This window comes from Carassius carassius, chromosome 24, assembly GCF_963082965.1.
Source record: "Carassius carassius chromosome 24, fCarCar2.1, whole genome shotgun sequence".
Classification (NCBI taxonomy): Eukaryota; Metazoa; Chordata; class Actinopteri; order Cypriniformes; family Cyprinidae; genus Carassius; species Carassius carassius.
Window position 1 is genome coordinate 3024155 of NC_081778.1, and position 25537 is coordinate 3049691.

Sequence of the window (25537 nt, forward strand, 5' to 3'; positions counted from 1 at the left end):
TATGAATGAAAACAAACAGTTCAGTCTGATTAAAAAAATGTACAGTTTAAAAAAAAATGTTTGTGTGCTGTGTATTTTATTTCAAGTTTAGCAGTGTTCGCTTAGCACCGTTTGTTAACACCAAACTATTGAAATCAATTGTGAGTCAAGTATCCCCCACACTTCCTCTGAGAAGTGTTATTTGAAGTCGCTGCTTATCTAGAGCAATCCAAATTGGTCAGTTATGAGATTCCATTTCAGATAGAATCCTTAGAAGGCAGCTGCCTATGTAAACAGTGCAGATTTGGAATGGAGCCAATGTGTGGCAAGGAAACAATGAGCAAATAGAAAAGAAAGAAGACTAGATAATAACCATATAGGATGTAGTTAACTTTTTCCTGGAAGTTAACTTTGAATGAGGTGTCCTGTTTCAGAATAATGTGTTGGCTAATGCGCTCACATGCTATCAGCCTTATTTGGTTGGGCGCCAGGAAGCGCTCACAGGCAGCACTGCAGGGCACAGCGGCACTGGAAGCCACACAAATATGTGAGAGAGAGAAAGAGAGAGATATAGAGTGTGGCTCATGCAGAGACAGAGCGCTGGCAGAGCCTACACAGCACTATTTAAACTAGAGAGCAGTGTGCGTATAGGCCTACTCCGTGCCACATGCTCCATGGAAAATTCCAAGCTGAGACCCACTGTTGCTGGGGTGTGGAGCTGGAGACACTGGAGAGGTTCTCCCCACACCCCCCACCTCCAGCCGTTCTCACGTGCTCTTGAAAATATAGATTCTTCAGTGGCTCCATGGGTTCAGCAGAGAACTCTCTAAAAAGTTCTTGTTGGAGCATTCTTCTGGGTTGGGTGTCTTTAAAGCACCAGAATAAAATGCTACACTCTTAAAAACAATGGTTCTTTATTGGAATCTTTATTGGTTCCATGAAGAGCTTTTACCATCCATTGAACAATTGAGTGCAGTTGATTGTTCCCCATACACTATTAAAAATGAATGTTCTTTATTGGCATAAATGGCTCCATGAAAAGCCTTTAATATCCCATTGAATTGCACAAAAGTTTATTTTATAATAGAAAACGGTTCTTCAGAACATAAAAATGTTCTTCAAATTGGTTCTTCTATGACATAGCTCCAAAAGCCCCATTTATTTTTAAGAGCGTGGAGGAAAAAAAGGATTCTTAAGATTATTCAAATGTTGTTCATGCTAAGACAAAAACGGTTCTTTTAAGAACTGTTCACTGAGAGGTTCTTTGGGAAATCCAAAATCGTTCTTCTATGGCATCGCTGTTTGGAGCCTTTAATTTGAACTGATTTAACTTGCTAATCTGCACATTGACACATCTGCTCATTCTCAAACTTTTTGGACTGCAGGCGTAATGATTTTTGAAAGAAGACACTTGGGAGGTTATTGAATTAGAATTAGAAACAGTTTAGCAATGAAAAGAAAAATAATCAGAAAAGTGTAAATTAGTTTAAAAGTCATCAGACTTAAATTTTTAATGGAAAAATATGAAGCTGTCAAAGCCATTATAGCCAAAACCAAAAGTCAGAGCTTGTTCTGTTTAGAATTCCAGGAGTATAATTCTAGAACTATTCAGTGTTTTATTTTCTATGCCACATGAAATTTTAAAAGACAGTGCAAATCTTTCGGTTCAGTTGGCTGTTTGAAAAGTACATTAAGTTGCACTACCACTTAAAATTTGGCTTAAGTAAGAAGTCTCTGTAGGTAAGATCTATATATATATATATATATATTTTTTTTTTTTAAGATCTACCAGAGTAAAGTTATGAAATCAAGCTCCAAAACCTCTTCAGGTTCTAACTTGAATCTTTTTAGGAGAACCAAACTGCATCCATATTCAACTTTCCTGCTTTATTATTAGCTGTAATGTTGCTCATACATCATTCACCAAGTGAAATTTCCAACAGTAAACACACACAATAACAGCCGTTATTTACAGCCTTTCTACATTCTGCCTTGTTATTTAAGCAAGAAACCAACCCATTTAAATATCATCCATCCTGCAGGAATGTCCATTAAATCTAATGTATGTTTTCGCTGTGGAATTAAATGTCCATGCATGCATAAATGCTAACATACCGTGGCCCCACCGGTCTGTTTGTGAATGCAGGTCTCTTGGAGCCCAGCACAGAGCTCCCTTGTGACTGAACGCACAGGAACACAAGGCTGTCTCTGTGCACCGGGACCAGGCTCTAGAAAATGGTTTATGTTGCAGTCATTTTATGACTTTGTGTGGTTTATGCTGTTCAAGAGCATATGACTTAGTATATATGCGATTTGAGTGCTTGCTGAAGTATGCTCTTTGATATCCAGTGCCATATTGTTCGCTGCTAACACACCAAACCTGTAAAAATAAAAAAATATAATAATTACAGTGAGTTACTGAGCAAAAACAGCTTGATGTGGCTGTTAAGCTTCATAGATAGCATAGTCTCCTCCATGCAACTCATGATTGCACTGCCACTTTTAGATGCAACAATATCCCTATTATTCATAATTTAAATGTTCATAAAAAGAATGATCAAAATAAAGCTTTGCAGTGTCAGATTGGCTTGATCAGCATTTAGCTTCGTAGAAATAAAATATTTTGAGTTCTTACACCCTTTTCATGATTGTTCAGTGCAGTAGTTGTTGAAAAAATGTGTTTAGTTTTCATATAGGCCGCTTCATATGATTTATTATAGAACATTTATCATTAGAGAAGTCTGTACAATGTTTGTTATGTGTTTACTTAATCACTTTCCAGATAAAATTCAGTGAATGTAAAGCAGGACACCTAGTTTGCTGAGTAAATGTACGTTGTCTCATGTACATTACACATACTAACATTAACTTAAATGTTACTCAAAATGAAGAATGACTGCAGTCAGTGCCAGACGGCTCACATTCAACCCTGTGGGTAAAATCTCAAAAAAAAAAAGAAAATAGCAAAGGATTCAGACTCATTTTCACTAATATATCATTAACAAGCTTTATGCTTAACATATCAGTCGTTCTTGTACAGCCAAGCGAAGGAATGTTTGTGAAAATGCATGAATCAGGTTATCATTACTTCATCAGAATGTACATTAAGTAGTGATTTGTTAGGCGCCATATAATGTTGTAATGTACGTAGATGACGTTATTATGAAGTGTTACCCGAAGCTCTGTGACACTGATGTTTGGTCTCTAAGCAAACACTCAAGTCATGAAAAGGTTTGCAAACACCCAAAATTTAAAGGCGCTTCAACAGTATTGCTTTTGTTGCTATTTCTGCTCGTCTGAGGTCAGCCGTTTTGTTAGTTTAAGAGCAAAATTATTGGGTCCTTTTAACACAGTTGTAGACAGAAGTTGCTCTTTTATCTTTGACAAAATTACAGGGTGCATGAACTAATTTGTTACATATGGCAAATGGAGCTGAGCTAATTTTACCCAAATAACAAAATATTCCAGAGCATATCTGTTTTGCTGTATCAACATGCTCACAAGTCAATACCACATAAATCATAACTAGATGAGAAGGTTAATAACTTGCAGTATTGTATAAAGTGTACTTGTACTACCTGCTTTTTGAACTACTGCAGTGTTGTTTTTCTGTAGTCCAAATGCTGTGTGTATACAGCAATGCTTGTTTAGAAAGCTGAAGTTGTTCTCGAGTGTGTTTGGAGTGCATGGGTGTAAGAAGTGTGTCAGCGTGTGTGTATGTTCCAGAAGAGGCCGGTGCGTGTGCATGACGGATTATGTTTAGTGACTTTGAGAGATCTCCCAGCGCCTCTCCCTCTGTAAATAAACACAGGCGTGCACTGTGCAGGCCATCCCAAAAACAACTCAACACACCAGAGCGTGTGGGCCAAGGGCGGGCGCTCAAACCTCTACCGCAAGGCCCGTCACAGCCACTCACGTCAGCTCCTCTGGGACCAATAAGGTTTTAAGATGTACCTTTTTAGCATTTGTACCTTAGAGTAGCGCCCTAGCTTTACCATTTTTTCTAAGACTGAACCGTCAGCCAATCAGAGTGTGTCGTCCTCCAGCTTTGATACCCACAGATGCATGTTGCGCACAATACTGGAAAGCACTTCCTTGTTCTGGCAAGCTCTAATTTGATTGGCTGAGTTTACACAGCTTCTGAGAGTAAAAGCTTTTTATTACTCTGGAAACAAGGTAACAGGTTAATGCAACAAGGTTTTCTTTTTTTTTTTTTTTTTTTGATACATTTAAGTGAATAAGAAGTTGAACAGCATGAAAAGAAATGAAAAGAACAGCATTTATTTGAAACCGAAATCTTTTGTATCATTATAAATGTCTATACTGTCTCTTTTGATCAATTTAAAGGTACAATTTGTAAGATATTTGCAGTAAAATATCCAAAAAGCACTAGGCTAGTGTTATATATTTTGTCCAGCTGATTACTAACAATATCTCTAATGTTTTCAACTACTTGTAAATCATGAGAAAATTCCCATTCTCAACAGTGACACAGGGCAGTGCAGTCGCCTGTCAATGACGTTAGTTACCCTTTGTTCCCGCCTTTACTGATGTAAAAACCACATGACAACAGTGTTGTGGACAAATGCGGAAGTAATGTCTAGCGTCCAGCAAACCACTGGTTTGCTTCTGTTTACCGTCTACCGCTGGTTCTGTCGACAACGACACATAAACATAAGCGTAAGGGCCAACCAAACGACCCAAGAAGAGTTTGGGACAAGAGGAGAGAAAGAGCGAGGATCAATATCGGTGTTGCATTTTCTAGATGGAGAGAGCTTCGCGACAAACTTCAACTAGAAAGAGATGCCGATCTTGCTTGTGTTTTACTCGACAGGTGAGTTGTTTTGATTCGTATCAGAAAACGTATGCTATTACAACGATCAACAAGATTAGTATTATGGGGCATACATGCCAAACGCAGGGCATTGCGTCTCTAGACCCACGCGAGGACGCGTCTGATCCATAGTCTGATCGCGTCTTTGCATTGACTTTGTATGTAATCTACTCGCGCAAAAAAACGCACACGTTTGCTATGTATGCCCAATTATTGTGTTTGAATGTACACGAGTGTATATATTTGTTGAACAAGTGGTAATCGTTTTCATATAATCTGACTAAACAGTAATCAATTAAATCCATGATTAATCTTTCAGTCTGATTGATGGCCGTCAGCGGTTGGCTAGAAGACAACAAATCCCATCATTCCACGCTCCTTCTTAGCATCATCAAACCACGCGATTGTTATTGTTTTGGTAGTGCGCCCTCTAGTGGCAGGTCCTACAACCTGTACCTTTAATGCATAGTTTATGAATAAAAGAGTTAATTACTTTAAAAACGTGTTAAAATATCTCTTATTGAACGCAACTTTTGCAAATTATTAATATTAATATTACACGGTGACCATTTTTGTGGTATAATATATTTCTATAGCCTACATAATGTGAATGCACCTAAATGGAAGATGTGAACAAACTGTGTCTTATTGTTTTACATGTCAGTCAGACTTTTCTTGTCTAAGTGGGCGGTTCTTAACTAGAATGACCTGCGATGTGTACCACACATTCATGATATTAAGAAAGCTTGGGGAGAAACGTACCGAGTTGGATCCGAACATTAGAAGTAGACTCAATGCAGATTTACCACCTGTGTGTTTATACAGAAATCACAAAACCCTCGGTTTCCTCGTTGGTCCACCAAACATCTCTCAGTGAGATTCTCAAGTGGGGATATTGTCGAAAAAGTGGGACTTGGTACTTACGCAAGACCTGGACCATCTTCTGCTTCTACTTGGGAGTTAGCAACAGCCAAACTGCATTGCGTAACAGGGAAAGAGCGAAAGGGAGTGAGACACAAAGAGTTTGAAGAAAGGATGAGAGAGAGTGGGATTGTGAAAGAATAACAACTGCTCTTCCAGCACTTTTATACTGTTTACAGGCACAGCGCAGGTCTCATGTAATACAATACTCTAACACGAGCACAGCGCAGTGTGGGAATGAAATCTGGGGCCCATCTACGTGTCCAGGGCTTAGAAAGAGGCAAGAAGGGAAGATCGAGATGCTTTCAGAGGTTAAAATCTAGAGAATTTCCATGCATACTGAGTCTCCAAAGACTGTACACACTGAATGTGAAAATACTGTCTGATGCCACATAATCATATTTGACATTTTAACACGCAGAAATGTGGAGCAGGATTTTTGACCAATGAAATTTCATGATGGTCCTGGCTGGTTACAAAAAGTCCCATTGACATGGAAGAGATCGCTCTCGGATGAAGGCAAAATGTGTGTTTGTGGGTGCAACCTCAGCTTATTACTGGTGTTTGCTAAGGCCAGCATCACGCTTACTATTACTCATATTTGAGTTAACCCTTTAAAGCCTAGCATATCCTATTTGACTTCACAATTATAAGGCAACTTTAAAACTTAGCTGATAAACCTGTTGCACACAATCTACTTAATGCCTTCCGTCGTTTGATTGATAGTTTATCATTTTTAGCAAGTAAAAGGCCCTTTATAAACGTCTCAAATATGATCATCAGGGTTTTGAGGAATTTTTGTTTGTTTATCATTGTATTGCATTGCATTATCTGTTTTGATAATTTAAGCTAATATTATCAGTATTATACTATTAAGACATATTATTGGTAGATGTAGAGTGACAAATTATATTTATTTCATTTTATTTAAGTATCTGCTATACTGTTATAAAGATCTCATTCATTTGGGTTACAAGCATCAGAATTTCATCTTACTTTTAAATATCAGCATCTGGACCAAATGGCATCTTTTGCTCAATTATGTGCCTCTGATGCCTCAGATATGAAACTCAACAAAAAACATGATCTTAATTTTTTACACATTTTTTATTTATGCATTTAAAAAATTTGATTTTTTTATGACTATAATTTCATGTCAGGCTTTAACAGGTTTAAGGATTTCAACTCTTAACCCTAGTAGTAAATGTCATCCATTACCATTTGTGCTACAGATATGATGTGGCTTGACGGGGTGAGGAATGATGAACATTTTCTTATACTTTGGCAGCTGAAAAAACATCCATTACAAAGGACATGCAAGTCATTCCCACTGAGATTAAAGTCGATGTTTTATATATATAAAGGAAAAAAGCATCAGCACCCTAGCATTGTTGCAGTAAAGTATGCATGGCAAGAATGCTTTAAAGTTTTGCTTTTCAAATTCATATTTAAGTGTATATTCTTCCAGCTCTCTGTCTATCATTATGCTGTGTGTGTGTGTGTGTGTGTGTGTGTGTGTGTGCTGGACGGTTGCTCAGAATGAGTCCTAAGCGACCTTCATGGAAGGGCCTTCAAAAGTGTGGGGTATTTTTAGTTCCCAGGGATTACGAACAGAGTTGTTTTCAATTTGCTTTTGGCAGGTGAGCGTCAGAGCGTAGGGAAAAAGTCTTCCATCTCACATTCCCTCTCTTCTCCCTGTTTTCCCTCTCAGTCTTCTCTCTGTCCCCGTCCTCTCACTTTTCTCCCTCCCACTCTTTCATTTCTTTCCCAGCATTCCCTTCTCTTCTCACTCCCACTCCTCTGCCCTCGCTGCTTAATCTGGCTTCCGTTCGGCCTCTCAAGGTCTCGACTCTCAGCGGCAAATTTTTGGAAGCTACTTTGGCTGCTTCCACACAATCAGTGTTTGAGATTGGGAAAACAGTGTTTACTAACAGGTGCGACTTTCCCAATGTCCTGTAATAATAATGTCTTGAGTAATGCGTGAATAGGTAACCACAGTCATTTATCTTCTTGTTGATTTGAGGAGTGCAGGTAACCGTTCTTAGGCTTTTTATTGCATTTCATTTTTATTTCTAAAAAGCAGCTCCCGCTGCTTTCATCCTCTGCAGCCAGAGACTCTCTAGTTCATCCAGCTTGTTTTTTTCTTCTTTCTCTTCTGCCCAAACACTTAACAGGAGTCTTGTCTCATTTTATGACTGCACAATAACACTACATTGTGCCAACTTTCATAAACTGAGAAAAGTTGACAGCTCTAACATTGGTGATTGACAGAAAAGAAAGAAAAAAAAGAAAAAAAAACTGTGATTTGCTTATTGCCTTATGTCTCTGAAAGACATGTCACAGAAGTAGTTCTCACACAGCACATATAAACCCACTCTCAAAATCCTCAAATCCTAAAATGAATGGTAGATACTTGAATAATTCTGACCGCAGCTTTTGAATTCTAGTGCATTTTTTCTAACTTGTTCGTTTTAATGAATCATCTGAATGAACCACTTCACTATAATAAATCATTTTTCATTTAAGACAGAGAGGAGGCATATTTAGAAAGTGCTTGCTAAGTGCTGTAAAACTGTGTGCAAATAAATAAAGCAGACAATGATAGCATTTTGACACGCTGTGCTCCAGTGAATGGAAAAAGTAGCTCATTATTGGAAAGGCAATAATGTCTTGAAAACAGCTTAACTACTGTCATGTTACTGAATTTGTAGTTAAGTTGCAATTAATGTAACTATTACTGTGTATATTAAATGTTATGTAAAAACCCTTCTGAGCAGTAGCCTACAGTGAGGCGTTGTCCGATCAGCCTGCGCTGTCCTGTTTCCTCTCTCCGACCCTCCCAGGACAGGACGAGCACGGGATAGTCCCACTGAGGGAACGGGGGAATCCGAGAGCATGTCTTACAGAAGTGAGAAATGCTCTAAAGTAGGTCAAATACTTTCCCTCGGCTCTCCTTCCTGGAGTTTTAGCACAGTGCTTCCAGTATTTGGTCTCAGTTTCCAGTTTCAAATGGTAAAAGTGACTCGAGGTTGCGAACGGTTGCGAACGGTTGCATCCGGCAATTTTTCGTAAAATTCATAAATCAGAATCAAGTCTTTTAAATGTGAACAAATGTTTTACTATTTTCCTCATAATTCACTGCTTGTAAAGCTGAGAAAACAAATATATCCCCATAAATAAGCATCTTAATGTCATAGTTTTATTGAAGCCACATGTCGCTCCATAGGTCTCCACAGAAACTAAAACCTTTTAAAATAATATAAACAGCTGTCTTCCGTGTCTGTGAGTTAAACATATTTGTATTGTAACATTTAGAGCTAAAGGGTTTTTTGTGTTGGAAAGCTCTTCTTTCACATGCTCAGATGTTTAAAGGAATAGTTCACTCAAATTAAAAATAAAATTCTGTTAATATTTTCTTGCTCTCATGCAAATTTTGCTTTTGGGTAGGAAAAATTGAGTTTTACACTGGAGGAAGCATTATCACAGATTATGGACTTGTTTTTAAGCCGGAAGCAATGGTTTGAAGATAAAAAAAACATCTTAATGATTGATTTGTTTCTTACAGACACACAGCTTTTCACTTCTCAAGACATTAACTGATGGACTGGAGTGCTGTGGATTACTGTGATGTTTTTATCAGCTGTTTGGACTCTCGTTCTGATGCACGACCTGGAGCATCTGTAGTTGATGATGATTTGGGTGTTTTACTGTAATGTAGATAGTGAAAAGGTGAAAGTGTACACTCATGTGTTTGTGTAATTTGTTTCAAACGCTAACTCCTTCCCTGTCAAACACTCATCCGGAGAGAGAGAGACGGTTGGGTCAGCAACAGGAGTTATTTTGAGACAGCCGTGTCATTGAGCAGACAAGCTCGCTAATCTATCTGTTCATTAAAGCCTGGAGGAAATCCAGCACACAGGAAGTAGGACTGGGGTCAGTGGTGGAGCAGAGGACGCTGGGAGGCATTTCCTGGCGCAGGTGTTTGATCAGTGAGAGTTCAGGGGCGCAGACCAGTCACCTGGATCCATTTCTATTTAACTACTTAATGCCTTCATGATGTATATTCCTCTTAGGGTAAACAACTTATACACTGGCAGGGCTTACGATTTTACTGCTTAAAATAGACGAGATGTCTTCACAGATGTGCATACAGAGGTCCAGTTGAAGTTAAGTAACAGATAAGTGGTTTTCACTTGCTAAACAACTGGTGGCCACCACAGTGGTGTCTTTCCTCTCAGGAAGGAAGCTCTTGTGAGATCAAGCCACTGTGCATATTTTTTGGCGCACATCACAGGTGATCCTCACTCATGAAGATCCAAGTTTTTGCGATGGCAAACCTGACGAGTGATTTATGAGAATGTAAAAAATACTCTTTGTTAATATTAGTGTGCTTGTGTGTGTGTGTGTGTGTGTGTGTGCGAGGGCGATATGTGAATCATTCATCAGGGCTAGTGCTCTTTTTGGGTTCATCCAGTTCAGTTTCAGCTGCGCATCTGACTAATCTTTTCCAACGTTATCTCTTTTTATTGAAAAACGGTTACATTATTTTATATTACATCATTTTTTGTGTGTGTTCTTGGTAATAAGATGCCATCAAAAATCTTTTGTAAGCCAGTAAAATTCCTTAGATGGGAATAATTAACCCTTGTGAGATATTTTCATAGTTTGTGAACAAAAAGCCACCTGGGAACAATTAAACAATGTATCCATGAGCAGAACTATATATTTCGCTCTGATTTTGTGAAATAATCAGTGCGTATCACTTTTGGAAGTCTTAACACATTCTGTTATTTTCTGTGTACTTCTAACACAGTCTCTCTGTGTATGTTAAAGTGTTTCTGATGAGTTTGTTCAGATCACAGCGGCACCACATGCGACTAATCATTTTTATGTCACATTCGTATAAATCAGCGATTACAGACTCTCTGCTCCTGAATCTGTGTTAATCAGCGGTTTGCTTCCTGACTCGAGCCAAATTCCCCAGTAGACCGGAGGGTGACAGCGAGCTTGTGTTGCACAGAGATTAGAAGTGTCATTATACGTGTGTGTGAGCGCTCACTTGTGTGTGGTTTCAGTGAACCCTGCTCAAAGCGTCCAGTGTAGTAGCAGCACAGCAGAGCCTTTCATGAGGTTGAGATGTAAACACTGCGCCTTACGCTAGCTGCTTCATCCTAAGTAGGAATTTTTCTGTTGGTGGAGGGAGGGAGGGAGGTTCAGAGAGGTGCTCTAGTCTTGGCCCTTCTGTTCAGACACCCTTACACAGATTTATTTACTTCAGCTGCTTGAGATCTTGATCATCGGAGAACTGTCACTCCTCACTTGTGCAAAACACAGAAACCAGCATCACTTTTAAATCCACTGCATGTTTTTCACTCTCTATAGAACCAAAAAGGCTACAGAATTACATTTTCTATTTCAGTTCACTGGTGTTTTAAAGTGCCCTATTATGCCTAATATTGTGTTGGGAGTCTCCTAGAATAGGTTTACATGCATGCAAGTTCAAACAATACTTTTTTTTTTTTTTCAAAACAGGCATTTATTATCAGCTTATTCTCCCAACAATTCTTTCAAAGCAGTTCTAGATTCAAAAATATGAAGCAGCACAACACTGCTGTGTTTTCAACACTGATAACAATCGGAAATGTTTCTTGAGCAGTAAATCTTCATATTATTCTGATTTCTGAAGATCATGTGACACTGAAGACTTGAGGAATGATGCTGAAAAGCTTTTGAAGTACATTTTACAATATGTTCACATAGAAAACAGTTTCTTTTTTAATTGTAATAATATTTCACAATATTACTAATGTATAAATACAATTACTAAATGCAGCCTTGGTGAGCAGAAGAGATTAAATTCAAACATTTTAAGAAATTTAAAACAAACATTATATATATATATATATTCAAAAATACAACTTTTGAACAGTACTGTACCTGTGATATTTACATTTATAATAAAGTCACTCATAATGAGAGGTTTTGTTTGTTTATTTTGTACTGCCTGAAACTGAACCCACAGATCCTCTCATAATTTGCTCTTGATAAGAAGAGTTTTCTTCTAAACCTAAGAGCCATTAAATAACTTTAAGCTAAGGCAAGCATCACTATCACCCATTCAAAACACACTAGCAACCACCAAGAACTCCTTAGCAATTATTAAGCAGTGGCCTGAAAACTGCTCAAACAGTAGCATTGTGGCAAGGCCACACACATTTCACATACAGTACAGACCAAAAGTTTGGACAGACCTTCTCATTCAAAGAGTTTTCTTTATTTTCATGACTATGAAAATTGTAGGGTGACACTGAAGGCATCAAGGGCTATTTGACCAAGAAGGAGAGTGATGGGGTGCTGCGCCAGATGACCTGGCCTCCACAGTCACCGGACCTGAACCCAATCGAGATGGTTTAGGGGTGAGCTGGACCGCAGACAGAAGGCAAAAGTGCCAACAAGTGCTAAGCATCTCTCGGGGAACTCCTTCAAGACTGTTGGAAGACCCTTTCAGGTGACTACCTCTTGAAGCTCATCAAGAGAATGCCAAGAGTGTGCAAAGCAGTAATCAAAGCAAAAGGTGGCTACTTTGAAGAACCTAGAATATGACATATTTTCAGTTGTTTCACACTTTTTTGTTATGTATATAATTCCACATGTGTTAATTCATAGTTTTGATGCCTTCAGTGTGAATCTACAATTTTCATAGTCATGAAAATAAAGAAAACTCTTTAAATGAGAAGGTGTGTACTTTTGGTCTGTACTACTTATGCATTCAAAATTGAATATAGGAAAACACTGCTGAGTTATATGAGAGACTTTGCCTGGCACAATAGTCAGTTATTCAATTTACAAAAATATTGAAAAACAAAATACTACGAAAGACCAATCGGAGTAAAGTACTCCAAAAGCTTTGTAATAAAGTTATTTCTCTTAAATTAAAAAAAAAAACACAGTTTTCCTTGAAAACCCTGATTGTTCTTACAGTCACTGCAGCTGCCAAATGTTTTCTTCTGTCCGTCTCATGTGGACGGACGTCCTGCTTGCGTAGGCTTATTAAACAAACTGTTGAGCCTCTGTAATCCCTGGCTTCTGTGCAAAGCTCAGGCTCCGTCTATATATATATAGAAGATAGATCAGTGAGTAATATCAAAGAAATATATTTTCCTCCAAAACATTTTGTTGGCCTTTTTTTATATTTTTGAAATCTTAAAAAATTATACATTTAAAAACATATTTTGTCCCCCATATATTTCAATCCAAGAAAATGCATTATTAGATTAGATTAGATTTAAAGAGAAACTTTATTTGTTGTCTATAACACGTTAACATGTATATAACACAAACTCTAGGTTATTCCATCCATATTTTGGTGAAAGAAGGTTCAAACTAAATAGATTTAAGCTTTTCACTGAGCTTCACTGTTTACAACATATATTTAGCACGTAGCGCACATATATTTTGGCCCAAAAAAATCTATAAATAAATATAAATTCTTATGGGAAACATGCAAAATTCATGCTGAAACACATTAGTCACACACAGTCCCGGGATGAGTATATTGCTGTATGTCACATGACATCACGCCAGCGTAATTCATGCGGTGTCACGGCGGCCCGTCAGACGTTCACTTACACACTTGTGCATGTGGCTTTGGTTGTCTTTGTTAATTTGTTGAGCTACTGTGCGGAGTGTCGCTCTCATCTCACTGTTGCACACATGGTTCTCGGCACACTCGCGGTTGCTGTGTGTGTGTGTGTGTGTGTGTATGGAGCCTGTCAAAGCACATGACGTTCACACGTGGTTTGGAGTACTGTGTGAGTGTAAGGCTACTGGGTTCACTCAGGAACCATATGGAGCAGGTCTATATACCTCGGCTGACCCTCGCATGACGGCCCGGCCCCAGAGGTGTGTCCCACTATTGTTTCATCACTCTCAGTGTACACACTACGCCTCGACGCGCCCCACGAGCACATAAAATGTGGCGTCACTGCACCAGTGCATATTGATTTACACAGTTTGAAATAGTTTAAACGCCTTGAGTGCCATCAGCTGTGTGAGAAATATGCAGACCCTGGAGAAATGCACTTTAGCATACGTTTAAAAATAATATTTAAATGATACTTAAAAAGAAGTTGAACTGAATTGTTTCGGACACTTAATTGCATGTTACTTTAAAGTATTTTAGTACAAAAAGCTGCACAGTTCTTTTTCACAAGAGGAGTTTCCTGCAACTTCTCCCCTGCAGAGCCAGTTTTGACTTCATGTTGACATTAAACTTCATCCGATGGGCTATTACTACATATACAAACTAAATATTGGTGTACAGGACTGGCAGAGGGATGGGATTCTCTGTACATACTGTACCTCCACACATGCAAAGTGTCCTAGCGGGTCAGTAACGCTGCCCACTGTTTGTTCCAGATGTCATCTCTAATACACATTACAACCCGTACTTCAGGAGGCTCAGGTTTGACATGAGCTCCATGGAGAAGAACGCCTCGAACCTGGTGAAGGCAGAGCTCAGGATCTTCAGGCTGCAGAACCCAAAAGCCCGTGTGTCTGAGCAGCGCATTGAGCTTTACCAGGTGAGTCCTGTCCTCCATCAGCCCTTCAGCTTTATTGCATTTCCTTGAAAGTTGAAAGGAGCCATTCTTTCCACTGAGAATACACAAAGCCTTAAAGGTCACACCTTTCTGGAGTTTTATTTTAGGTTTTGATGTCCTTAAGAATACAGTATATATTTGCGCTATGAGTACCAAAAACCATCTCATAATATTTGTAGTATTTATTTATTTAGTAATTATGGCAGCGTTTTTTTTGCCATAACATTGCAGTTCTTACGTTAAGCCCGGTTTGGTAAAACTAGGTTTAATATAATGTTTAATGCATTTTATGATGTCGATATAAATTTTTTATATATTTTAATTAAATTATACTAATATATAATATATGCTTTTTTATATCAAAATTGTAAGTTTAAAACAGGTTAAATAAAAAGTAGTCAGAGTACATCATGTTATTAACGTTACAGTTTTCCTCATCTTATTAGTTTGTAAGTAATATAGTTTTAGTCCAATGTGATAACATTGCCTAGCATTTTCAGGAAAGAATAAAATCCTCTCCAGGTCAAAATGACTGGAACACAACACAAGGGTTTAGTCTTCTGAACTATGAATGTGTCTGCAAACAATACCAGATTGAACTGCCACTTGGACTCACTAATACGCACTCAGATTCAGAAACCGTCTTCGCACCAAGCGAACAAACCAAACAGTGACGTCAAACAGACTTGTGTATGCAGTGTGAAAGTGCCCACACATGCACTTTTTAACTTCTCTTCTTCTCCTCCTCCTCTGTCCTCGTATGTTCGTTTATTTATCTTAAGGGTGCTGTAGGGCTCGGGCCCATCGATCAACAGGGTTTTATGTGTGTGTGGAGAGATGTGAGTGTGGAATGCTGTTTGGTGATTTAGAGTCGGAGGGTCTCGAGGGCTAAATAAAATCCCAGTGCTGGCGAGGTCCGCGCTCCCCGCCTCCCACCTGCCTCTCCGTTTAACCTCGCTCCCCTCCTCTCTGTTCATGTGTCAGGTCCGTCATGACAGGTGCAGTAAACACTGGCCCACTAACACAGAGATGGTGAATGTCTTAGGGAGGGTTTAAAAGGACTTTGCAGGGAAGGGAGAGGTTGATCCACTTCCATTTGTATTACTCATGTTGAAGATCCTGTTGTAACTGTTCAAGTTCATACAGTCGTTATATTTAAAATCAACTTCAGTACTGATAATATAGTGCAATATAATACGCTTGAATGTTCAAAAGAACAGCATTTATTTGAAATAGAAATTTTTTGTCACATTATAAATGTCTTTGCTGTAACTTCTGATCACTTGAATGTGTCCTTGATAAATTAAAGGGATGGTGCACCCATCTGCTTACCCCTAGGGCGTCCAAGATGTAGTTGACATTGTTTCTTCAGTAGAACACAAATGGAGATTTTTAACGCAAATTAAACCCTGCGGCTCGTGATGATACATTGATGTGTAAAGACACGAAACGATCAGTCAGACAAAGCGATCGTTTCATGTCTTTACGCATCAGTGTCTCATCATGAGCTGCAGGGTTCAACTTGGTTTTGTTTGTGTATGTTTTTTAGACTCTCAAAGCCGTGATTCCCATTCACTTCCATTATAAGACTGACAGACCGCAACGGTTTGCGTTAAAAAAAATCTTAGTTTGTGTTCAACTGAAGAAACACCTACATCTCGGATGCCCTGGGGGTTAGCAGATAAATGTCAAATTTTCATTCTTGGGTGAACTATCCCTTTAAAGTATTAATTTCTTTAAAAATAAATAGATCCCTTATATCTTAAGTAATTCAGCAGCTGTTAAATCAATTAAGTGTTTTTACTGTTCAGCATGAAGATTTATCTTCATATCAGCAGTGTTGTAACTAGACTCCCAAGGCCCAAAAGCGTCAGCAAACCCCATGAGCTCCAGTATAACAACCCTACAATTAACAATCTCCATTTTGGCCTCCGTCTGAGCCTCTCCATCCCACATTCACCTCCGCGGCCTGATGGAAGGAGGCTGAGCTGTTGCAGCATCGCAGCTGAAGCAGTGTTTTACACATTAAGAGCTGAGCTGTCCAACGTAAACACGCAGCCACGAAGGACAGAGGAATAACAGTGCACCCTGTCCAGCATCTGTTTCCGCCACCGCAGCCTCTCCAAGCATTTCCCAGACCCGGCTAATCAATCAGGGAGCTTCCAGTGGGAGGAAGGGAACCGCTGTTGAGGCGCTGGGCAGGGTGCCGCTTTATACGGGCCGAACTGGCACGTCCATGATGGTGTATGCACTCTGTGGTGGACCCTTGCTGATGCCTTTCCTGTTTCTGTAGATTTTAGGTCATAAAGACCTCACGTCACCCACGCAGCGCTACATTGACAGCAAGGTGGTGCGCACCCGTACGGAGGGCGAGTGGCTGTCGTTTGACGTGACGGAGGCCGTCAGCGAGTGGCTGCTGCACAGAGGTAAAGGAGCGGGAGATTGTGGAAGCCAATATTTATAGATCATTTATGTATCAGTCCTACTGGAAAATCCAACTAAAATTGAAGATCGAAGGCTTTTAGTGCATGTCTGTATGTTGGTCTTCTCCAAAAACATTACTTTTAGCAGACATTTGACCCTGGACCACAAAACCTTAAGTCTTAAGTGTCAATTTTTCGAAATTGAAATTTACACACCATCTGAAAGCTGAATAAATAAAATTTCCATTGATGTATGGTTTATTAGGATAGGGCAATATTTGACTGAGATACATCTATTTGTAAATCCGGAATCTGAGGGTGAAAAAAAAATCAAAATATTGAGAAAATCATCTTTAAAGTTGTCCAAATTAATTCTTAGCAATGCATATTACTAATAAAAAAATTAAGTTTTGATATATGTACAGTTGGAAATTTACAAAATATCTTCATGGAACGTGATCTTTACTTAATATCCTAATGATTTTTGGCATAAAAGAAAAATTAATAATTTTGACTCACACAATGTTTTTTTGGCCATTGATACAAATATACCCCAGAGACTTCAGACTGGTTTTGTAGTCCAGGGTCACATTTACTATACACTTTTAAAATATGAAAGCTTTCTCTTATGGTAGTTATCTTCTACTCATGGATATGTGTAAAAAAGAAGTGTGCTTAACTGTATTAAATATGCACTAGTAGACTACTTCGAATCTTAATAGTATATTTTTTAAATAATATTAATTAAATAAAAGGCTACTAAAGTGTACTGACTAAAACTATGTTTCATAACACACTTAAAAAAACACTTTATAATAATGCCAAATCAAACATTTTATTTAATTCATGTTTTAATAATACATTGTCATGCTTTGAAGTACCCTTTTTTATGTGCTGATTAACATACTTATTAACATGTAATGTAGTGGGTTATAATTTAGCCAGTGTTATTTGATGTCAGTTAATATATTTTAGATGTACTAAATTGCAAATGTGTTACAAATGTGTAGTTACACATTCATTCAGTACATTCAGCAGTGCATTTTCACCGTATTTCTAAGACAATAGAAGTAAAGTAAATGACGTTAAACAGTAAACTGCTATACATTTTTATTTAATTGTAAATAACATGTAATATTACATTTAGTTCACACTTATATTCAATTAAGAAACTTATATTTAAAGTATATTTCGTACTGACACACTAAATCAAAAGATATAATCTAAAAGCAAACGTAGTTGTGAAGCATCTGCACAACATTGAAGATGTAATGGATTCAAATCCTTCATGCATGGAACGTTTTCACCATGAGTTTTCAAAGTGCACGAGAATAGCAGTAATTAGGCCAGAGCAAAAGCATTGATGAAGGATCAGCATCGTCATACATGAGGTCATAACAGCACGGGCCAAGCGGCTCTCCATCACGTTACGCAGGAGAGCGATAGAGCTCAGCCTGCAGCAGCAGATCTTCAGCGTCACTGTGATGTGGCTGTGATGAATGCTGGAGCTGAGAGATGGCAGTGATGCTGTGTGTGACTCCTGAGGGATGATGGGAGTGGGCTAGGTCTGCATCAGGCGCCAGATCCAGATATGAGCTCATTAATCTGCAGTAGATTATCTGACCTTGCTGTGCATGTGTGTGTTTCTCACTGTTTTCCTCTCCCACCAGACAGAAACAATGGATTCAAGATCAGCCTGCACTGTCCCTGCTGCACATTTGTGCCGTCAAATAATTACATCATCCCCAACAAGAGCGAGGAGCTGGAGGCGCGCTTTGCAGGTGGCTTTGGGTGGGGGTGCGAGTCTGTTCGTTTGTGAGCGAGGGCTGTTTCTGTGTGTGTGTGTGTGTGTGTGTGTGTGTGTGTGTGTGCGCGCACGTGTGTGTGTGTGTGTGTGTGTGCGCGCACGTGTGTGTGTGTTTGTGTGTGTGTGTGTGTGTGTGTGTGTGTGTGTGTGTGTGTGTGTGTGTGTGTGTGTGTGTGTGTGTGTGTGTGTGTGTTTGTGTGTGTGTGTGTGTGTGTGTGTGTCTGTGTGGATGTGTGGATGTGGATGTGAGTGTGTGTTGGAGGAAAAGATAAAAGTGGAAATCCATGTTTTTGATTCTTCATAGATTCCATCAGACTTGTTTTATGTATAGATTTGTCTGAAAGGATTGGGTATGATTAAGGGCTGAATTGGAGCAAATCAATTCAAAACAAACGTTTACTTAAAAGTACATTAGCAGTCCAAAATCTGGACACACCTACTCCTTCTAGATGAGGCCTATTTGTCACGTTTTACAATAATAATAAAGTCATCAAAACAATGAAACAACACAAATGGAGGCATGGGAATTATGTAGTAACTTAAAAATGTTAAACAAATGAAAACTAGCTTATATTTGAACTTCTTCGAGAGTCTCCTCCCTTTGTCTAGGTTCCAGCTTCTAGTCACATACTGCTTTTAATAAAAAAGAACTGAAGAAGTTTTTTTTTTTTTTATGTTTGATAACTAAAAAACCTCTTCATGTTTATTAAAATGTTCCTGAAATATTCCATATGTTGTGTTCATGAAATCATGTTTATAGATAATTCATACATATTTCATTCTGCATTAAAACCTTTTTTCTTTTTTTTTGGCTACTGGTATTTTAGATTAGATTAAACTAGATTTAACTTTTTAGTCATTGCACATGTAAGGTACAAGGCAACGAAATGCAGTTAGCTTCTAACCAAAAGTGCAATAAGCAGTAAAATCACTGTAATGCACATCCTCTCATGGTTTATTGCATTAGTACACATTTACATTTATGCATTTGGTAGACATTTTTATCCAAAGTGACATACACTGAATTTAAGGCTCATAGAAAAAAAAAAAAAAAAACTTAGAGAGGAACATCTTAGGTAACAAAATTTCTTAATTTAATATTAATTGAAATATTATTCTTATTATATAAGTTATATATTATTATATATTTTATATTTTCCCAAAGACACAAGCAATCATAAAATACTTCTTTGGACAGAAAAATTTGACTTAATGTATGTCAGTATACTATTATATTATTTTTATACTATTACTATTCACCTTAAACAAAAGCTAAATGAGTTATTATGTGAAAGTAGTATTTCCACAAAAACAGTTTGTAAGGTTAATTTAGTTTACTTCGTATATGTCATAGTCATGAACTTCTGTTCCTTTGTGTTTCCCTATTTTGGTCATGTTCCGTTCCTCGTTTTGTTAATTGATTAATCCCCACCTGTTTCCATTCCCCTGATTACTTTCCTTGTGTTTAAAAACCCTGTCTGTTCAGTTCCTTTTTGTCCGCTATTGATGTTATGTTCTAAGTTTGAAGATTTATGTTGGATGGACCCTTTTTCTCCCTTGATAATTAAAATAACTCTTTATATATATATTTATATATATATAATATATCTCCACCGGCGTGCGTTTTCTCCCTCTCCTGGAATGGCTGTCCCGGCAGTCCGACTCCTATGCCTGGTGCAATGGGACCGTTGCTGGAGGACCATACCAGGGACTTTCTCGATCTGGCGTTACTTCTGACAGACTTCCCAGCCTGCTCGCTGTGTGCTATCTATTATGCCGGCCTGAGCGAGTGGTGTAAGGCACGTCCTACCAGCGAGCGGTCCTAGGGAGGATTTCGCCGTTTTCGTGGAGTGGGTGCTAGAGAAAAATGGATCACTATTCACCGTCGGCCCTGCTGAGGAGGATATCTCCAGCCCCACTCCTGAACCAGAGACCAGCCAGCTGTCATCCCACTGCACGGAGCTAAAGCCGGAGCACACCAGAGCCGCAGAGCCCGAGCCGTCCATAATAAAGGAGCCAATCATTGTCCGGGAGCTAGGACTCAAGAGCTACTGACAAGGTGTTTGAGCAGGCAACACCGTGCGTGGTGGGATTACTGGTGGAGATCAAGGGCATGGAGGAAAGCCCTGTCCACACTCCTGTGACTGAGGGTGAGCTGCAACTGGTTTCTGAAAATATATGGAGGAATTGATGGACATTTTTCAAATAGACCTGATAGACTGGTTTGGGGAGGTAATTCATAATTCTCCTGTGTCTCCGTTGGTTCCGCTCAGCCCTGAATCTCCTGTGTCTCCACTGGTTCCGTCCAGCCCTGATCCTCCTGTGTTCCCTCCCAGCCTCCCTCTCCCACCTCCTCCTAGACCAGTCAGTTCCTCTGCTCCATCTCTGCTGGTTCCGTCCAGCTCTGAATCTCCTGTATCTCCACTGGTTCCGTCCAGCCCTGATCCTCCACCCTCCCAGCCTCCCTCTCCCGACTCCTCCTAGACCAGTCAGTTCCTCTGCTCCATCTCCGCTGGTGCCTGTCAGCCCTTCAGCTCACCCTCAGTCAGCGCCATCTGGTTGCTCCGGTCCACCTTGGGACTTCCAGTCTCCAGCTCTCCCTTGGCGTGAGGATCCCCTATCTCCCCTTCCAGCCTGCAAGCCCTGGACTCCACCTTGGACCTCCGACCCATCGGCTCCGCCTTGGCTCTTAGTTCCCTCGTCTCTACCGTGGCTCGGCATCCCACCAGCTCCACCGGGTTCCCTCATCCCTCTGGCTCCACCTTGGTCAGTCGTCGACCATTCGCCGCCTCGGGACTCCATTCCTATGGCTTATCCTCGTCACTCCATCTCTCCGGCTCTGTCAGGCACCTCCTTCGCTCCGGCTCCACCTCCATCCTCAGTCACTCTGGCTCCGCAGAGGTCTTCCGGTGCCCTGCCTCCACCTTGGTCACCTGAGCCTTCTACTCCACCTTGGCCCTCCAGATCCTCTGCACCGGATCCTCCGGTTCCTCCTCCACCATGGCTCCCGCCGTCGAATCCCGCCATCAACTCCAACGTGGGTCATCATCCTGGCTGGTCTGTGGGTGACCATCTGGCTCCTGCTGCTCTGGGCTCCTCCCAGGCTCCTCCCTCCATCCACTCCACGCTGGTACCATACTCCATGCTCCTTCTCCGTTTCCTGCCCCTTGCCTGCCCCACGCCCGCCTCCTTAACCCCCACCCTCCCTCCGCTGGACTGTCTCTTTTGGTGCGAGGACGCACCATTGCGCAAACTGTCATAGTCATTAATTTCTGTTCCTTTGTGTTTCCCTATTTTGGTCATGTTCCATTTGTTGTTTTGTTAATTGATTAATCCCCATCTGTTTCCATTCCCCTGATTACTTTCCTTGTGTTTAAAAACCCTGTCTGTTCAGTTCCTTGTCCGCTATTGATGATATGTTCTAAGGTTGAAAATTTGTGATAATTAAAAGAACGCTTTATATATATATATATATATCCATCGTCGTGCACCTTGTTTTACACACCAGCACGCATTACAGTATAATTAAAGACAACGTAGAAAGACCTTAATGTTTTATCTTGATGTATTTTTCAAATCTGCATTCTATTTTCTGTTATGTACAAAACAAACAAAAAAAAAATTATTTTTATTTATTTATCAAGCTAAAATATTATTTAACCAAAATTGTTTCTTATAAATTTTTCTGTGATAGTGTTTTTATTTTTTCGGGTAAACAATTTAGTTTGTACATTCCCGGTAAATCGAACCTACGATGAAAAACAAAATTTGTATAGAAACTGAAATTGCTAGTAAATTTGGTAAAAATTGTACATTTGCTAGTAAAATTGGTCAGAAATTGCTAGTAAATTTCACAAATGATTACAAAGAAATGGCAAGTAAAACACTGAATTTAGCACAAAATTAAATAAAACATACCCAAATAATCTTTATTTACAATAAAAACAAATATTGTATGACCTTGCTGTACTGTTTGAGCTACAGGAATGTTTTGTTGATAAAAACAATCTAACACATTGTCTGGTTTTTGTGCTGTTCGCAGGTATAGATGACAGCTTTGTACACATAGGGGATCTGAAGATGTTTAAAAAGCGGCATCGGAGCGGTCAGTCTCCACACCTGCTGCTGATGCTGCTTCCTTCATACCGACTGGAGTCGCAGCACAAGAGCCACAGACAGAAACGCGCTCTGGACGCGGCCTTCTGCTCCAGGTACTACCTCCTCACAAACAGAGCTTTTCCCACTGTCTGCATCTGAACCGCAGCTGAATGTTCACCACAGCACGGTGCTTCTGCTGTCTCTATAGATACTCATCTGTCATCAGTTAAACACAGCCAGACTTCAGTCCAGGATTATGTAATCGGCGGGCCACCTATCAATCCAGACTTGACTTAATCAGTTAACTGGAAAACCTTTCACTGTCGGATTAAAGCTAAATATGGATTGGTTATCTTTTAATAAAAGTCATCTGTATTCTCACTCGTGCAGCCTGTTAGTGTCACGATCATGTTTTCTCTAACATTATACCAGTGTGCTGTTAAATTTATATTTCCTGATATATCAGATTCCATGTAAACATCCAGTGTTAACAAGCTGAGAAACTAGCAGACATTTCTCTCCAAAACAAAAATCGACATTGAAAATAGATTCAGTGTAGAATGGACTGATCTGATTAACAGCATTGGCGAGAATTCAGGATTTTAAGAAATCACTTGATGGAACTGTTTTCTTTCCTGTGTTGACAAATTTCCTATTGCAATAGAAGGTTTGGGCGGGATGTCTCAAAGGACTCATCCTTTCCTGTTTTTTTGGTCAATAGCCATTAGACATTAACCACATCGCAGCTGTGAACAATGATTTGCTACATTCTAATCAGATGAAAGATGTATTATATAAGAGGCAAGGACATTTTGATTCTAGGGAACATTTGACTGGTCAAAAATCTGTGTAGTGCAATATGTTAAATGTCTATAAATGCTTAGATGAATGAATTAGAATTGAAAGTTACCTCTGCAAAAATTGGTAACTTGCAATTGTTACTTTGAAGAGCTATCTCTACTTGATTTATTCCACAAAAATTGGGTTTGTTTGTAAAAAACAAATGTTTATACTGTAAACTGGTTCAGTGATGTTAAATCGTATTTGAACAATTAATTTAAATGTTACCATTTTATCAGTGTGTTCATGGGATTTTACAGTATGCATAGAGTTAGAGAAGGCTCCTGCAGTTATTTCTTTTTCAATTTACTCTACTCTTTATAATATATATATATTATTATTTATTTTTTTAATTGCCAATAGTAAGAGTTGGAAGGTTTATGTGCATATACTGTAGTTTGAAAGAGCACCAAAAATGTGTTGAGAAACTCAAACTTCTCAGGCCCTCAAGCCATCAGGTTAAACATCAGCTGCGTTTGTCTCCCATCATTCCACAGGAATGTGCAGGACAACTGCTGTTTACGCTCTCTCTACATCGACTTCAAGAAGGATCTGGGCTGGAGGTGGATCCACGAACCCAAAGGTTATAACGCCAACTTCTGTGCGGGAGCCTGTCCGTATCTGTGGAGCGCAGACACCCAGCACAGCAACGTAAGACATTTCAGTATTTTTATTTTGTGCCTAGTAGGAAGGAGTTGGTTCAAGCTTCTTAAAAGTTTCTATTTGTCAAACAATGAATTCTAAATAGTATCAATAAGTGCATTTCATTTCCTGTTTCAGATCCTCGGCCTCTATAACACTATTAATCCAGAAGCGTCCGCATCTCCTTGCTGTGTGTCTCAGGATCTGGAACCCCTCACAATCCTTTACTACATTGGAAAAACCCCTAAAATCGAGCAGCTCTCCAACATGATTGTCAAGTCGTGCAAGTGCAGCTAGGAACGATCAACTCCGTTTCCGAGAACACGCATTCAAACAAACAAACATACAGTAATTTAAATCCCAATCACACACATGCTGCACAGAGCAATTCCTACAAACTCTCAAAAACCAAGATGACAGGTAAAAACACACATCTGAATGTGTGAATGTGTGCTGGAAACGGCCATGTGTCACATCACCCGCTCCTCACTCTATGGATGTGAGTTTGGCAAACACTGGAAGTACGTGATAGGTGTTTATATGTGAAGCAAGCGGAAGAAAAAATCCCTTGTTCAATTTATTTCAAACAAACACTTTTTTTTTTGTCTTTGTTGTTGTTGATTTTGTTTTCCTCAATAATACGGATATTGTTTGTTTGGTAATATATAAAACCCATTATATTGTTCACCAGTACTGGTGAAGAGCTGGAAACTTCTGGCAAACCGTTGCCACAAACTATACAGTATATAAAAAAAATATTTTTGCATTAGGGCTGGCGACAGAAAGATGAAATATTCCGAAAAGGTTAATGCACAGCTCAGAAATACATAGTTTAGCCACCTTACATGGTGTAAACAAAAAAGGCCAAGACCAACAAGTCATGATGTTCCAAGCAGCCAAAGATGTTTTGTTACATTGCAAACAGAAACATTCTCTACACACTACAGAGACGAATGCTGAAAAAGGCAAAACCATTGCATTCTTGTATCTTTGTAGATTAAAAAAAATATAGTCCATCAAATGTCTGTGCCATTAAGCCAAATGTTTAATTATGCTGGATATAAACATGTAGACATTGTTCAGCAAGATTCTCTTCAATCAGTCGCTCTGCTATGACAGGAATTGATCTGAAAGAGAAAAGTGACCATAGAAGACGTTTGTGCTAGTGTGCACTCTGAGAAAGCAACGTACTTGTGATGTTAGTTGTGTTTCAGAACTTAACAGCATGTAAAACTGAGCTGGCAAAGCAAGAAGCGTTTATGATTATGTACGTATATGTGGAAGTGCGATAAATCCCTTATTCTGAAGTTTAGAAATGTATGTCTAGCTAGCTCTTACTTCATTCTTGACACAAATCATTTGTAAACACAAATACTAGCAAAACAAAATGGTG

The 25537-nt window shown here is 39.2% G+C and overlaps 1 protein-coding gene across 1 annotated transcript in view; it reads left to right on the plus strand.

Moving 5' to 3' along the window:
* The window catches only part of LOC132102719 (transforming growth factor beta-2 proprotein-like), a 28682-nt gene extending 3800 nt beyond the window's left edge, over positions 1 to 24882 (plus strand). The window contains exons 2-7 of the mRNA XM_059507341.1: positions 14153 to 14316; positions 16628 to 16760; positions 18428 to 18538; positions 22607 to 22775; positions 24000 to 24153; positions 24283 to 24882. Of these exons, the coding sequence (XP_059363324.1) occupies positions 14153 to 14316; positions 16628 to 16760; positions 18428 to 18538; positions 22607 to 22775; positions 24000 to 24153; positions 24283 to 24441 (890 nt within the window). The 3' untranslated portion in view covers positions 24442 to 24882. The remainder of the gene's footprint in view (positions 1 to 14152; positions 14317 to 16627; positions 16761 to 18427; positions 18539 to 22606; positions 22776 to 23999; positions 24154 to 24282) is intronic.
* The last annotated feature ends 655 nt before the right edge of the window (positions 24883 to 25537 follow it).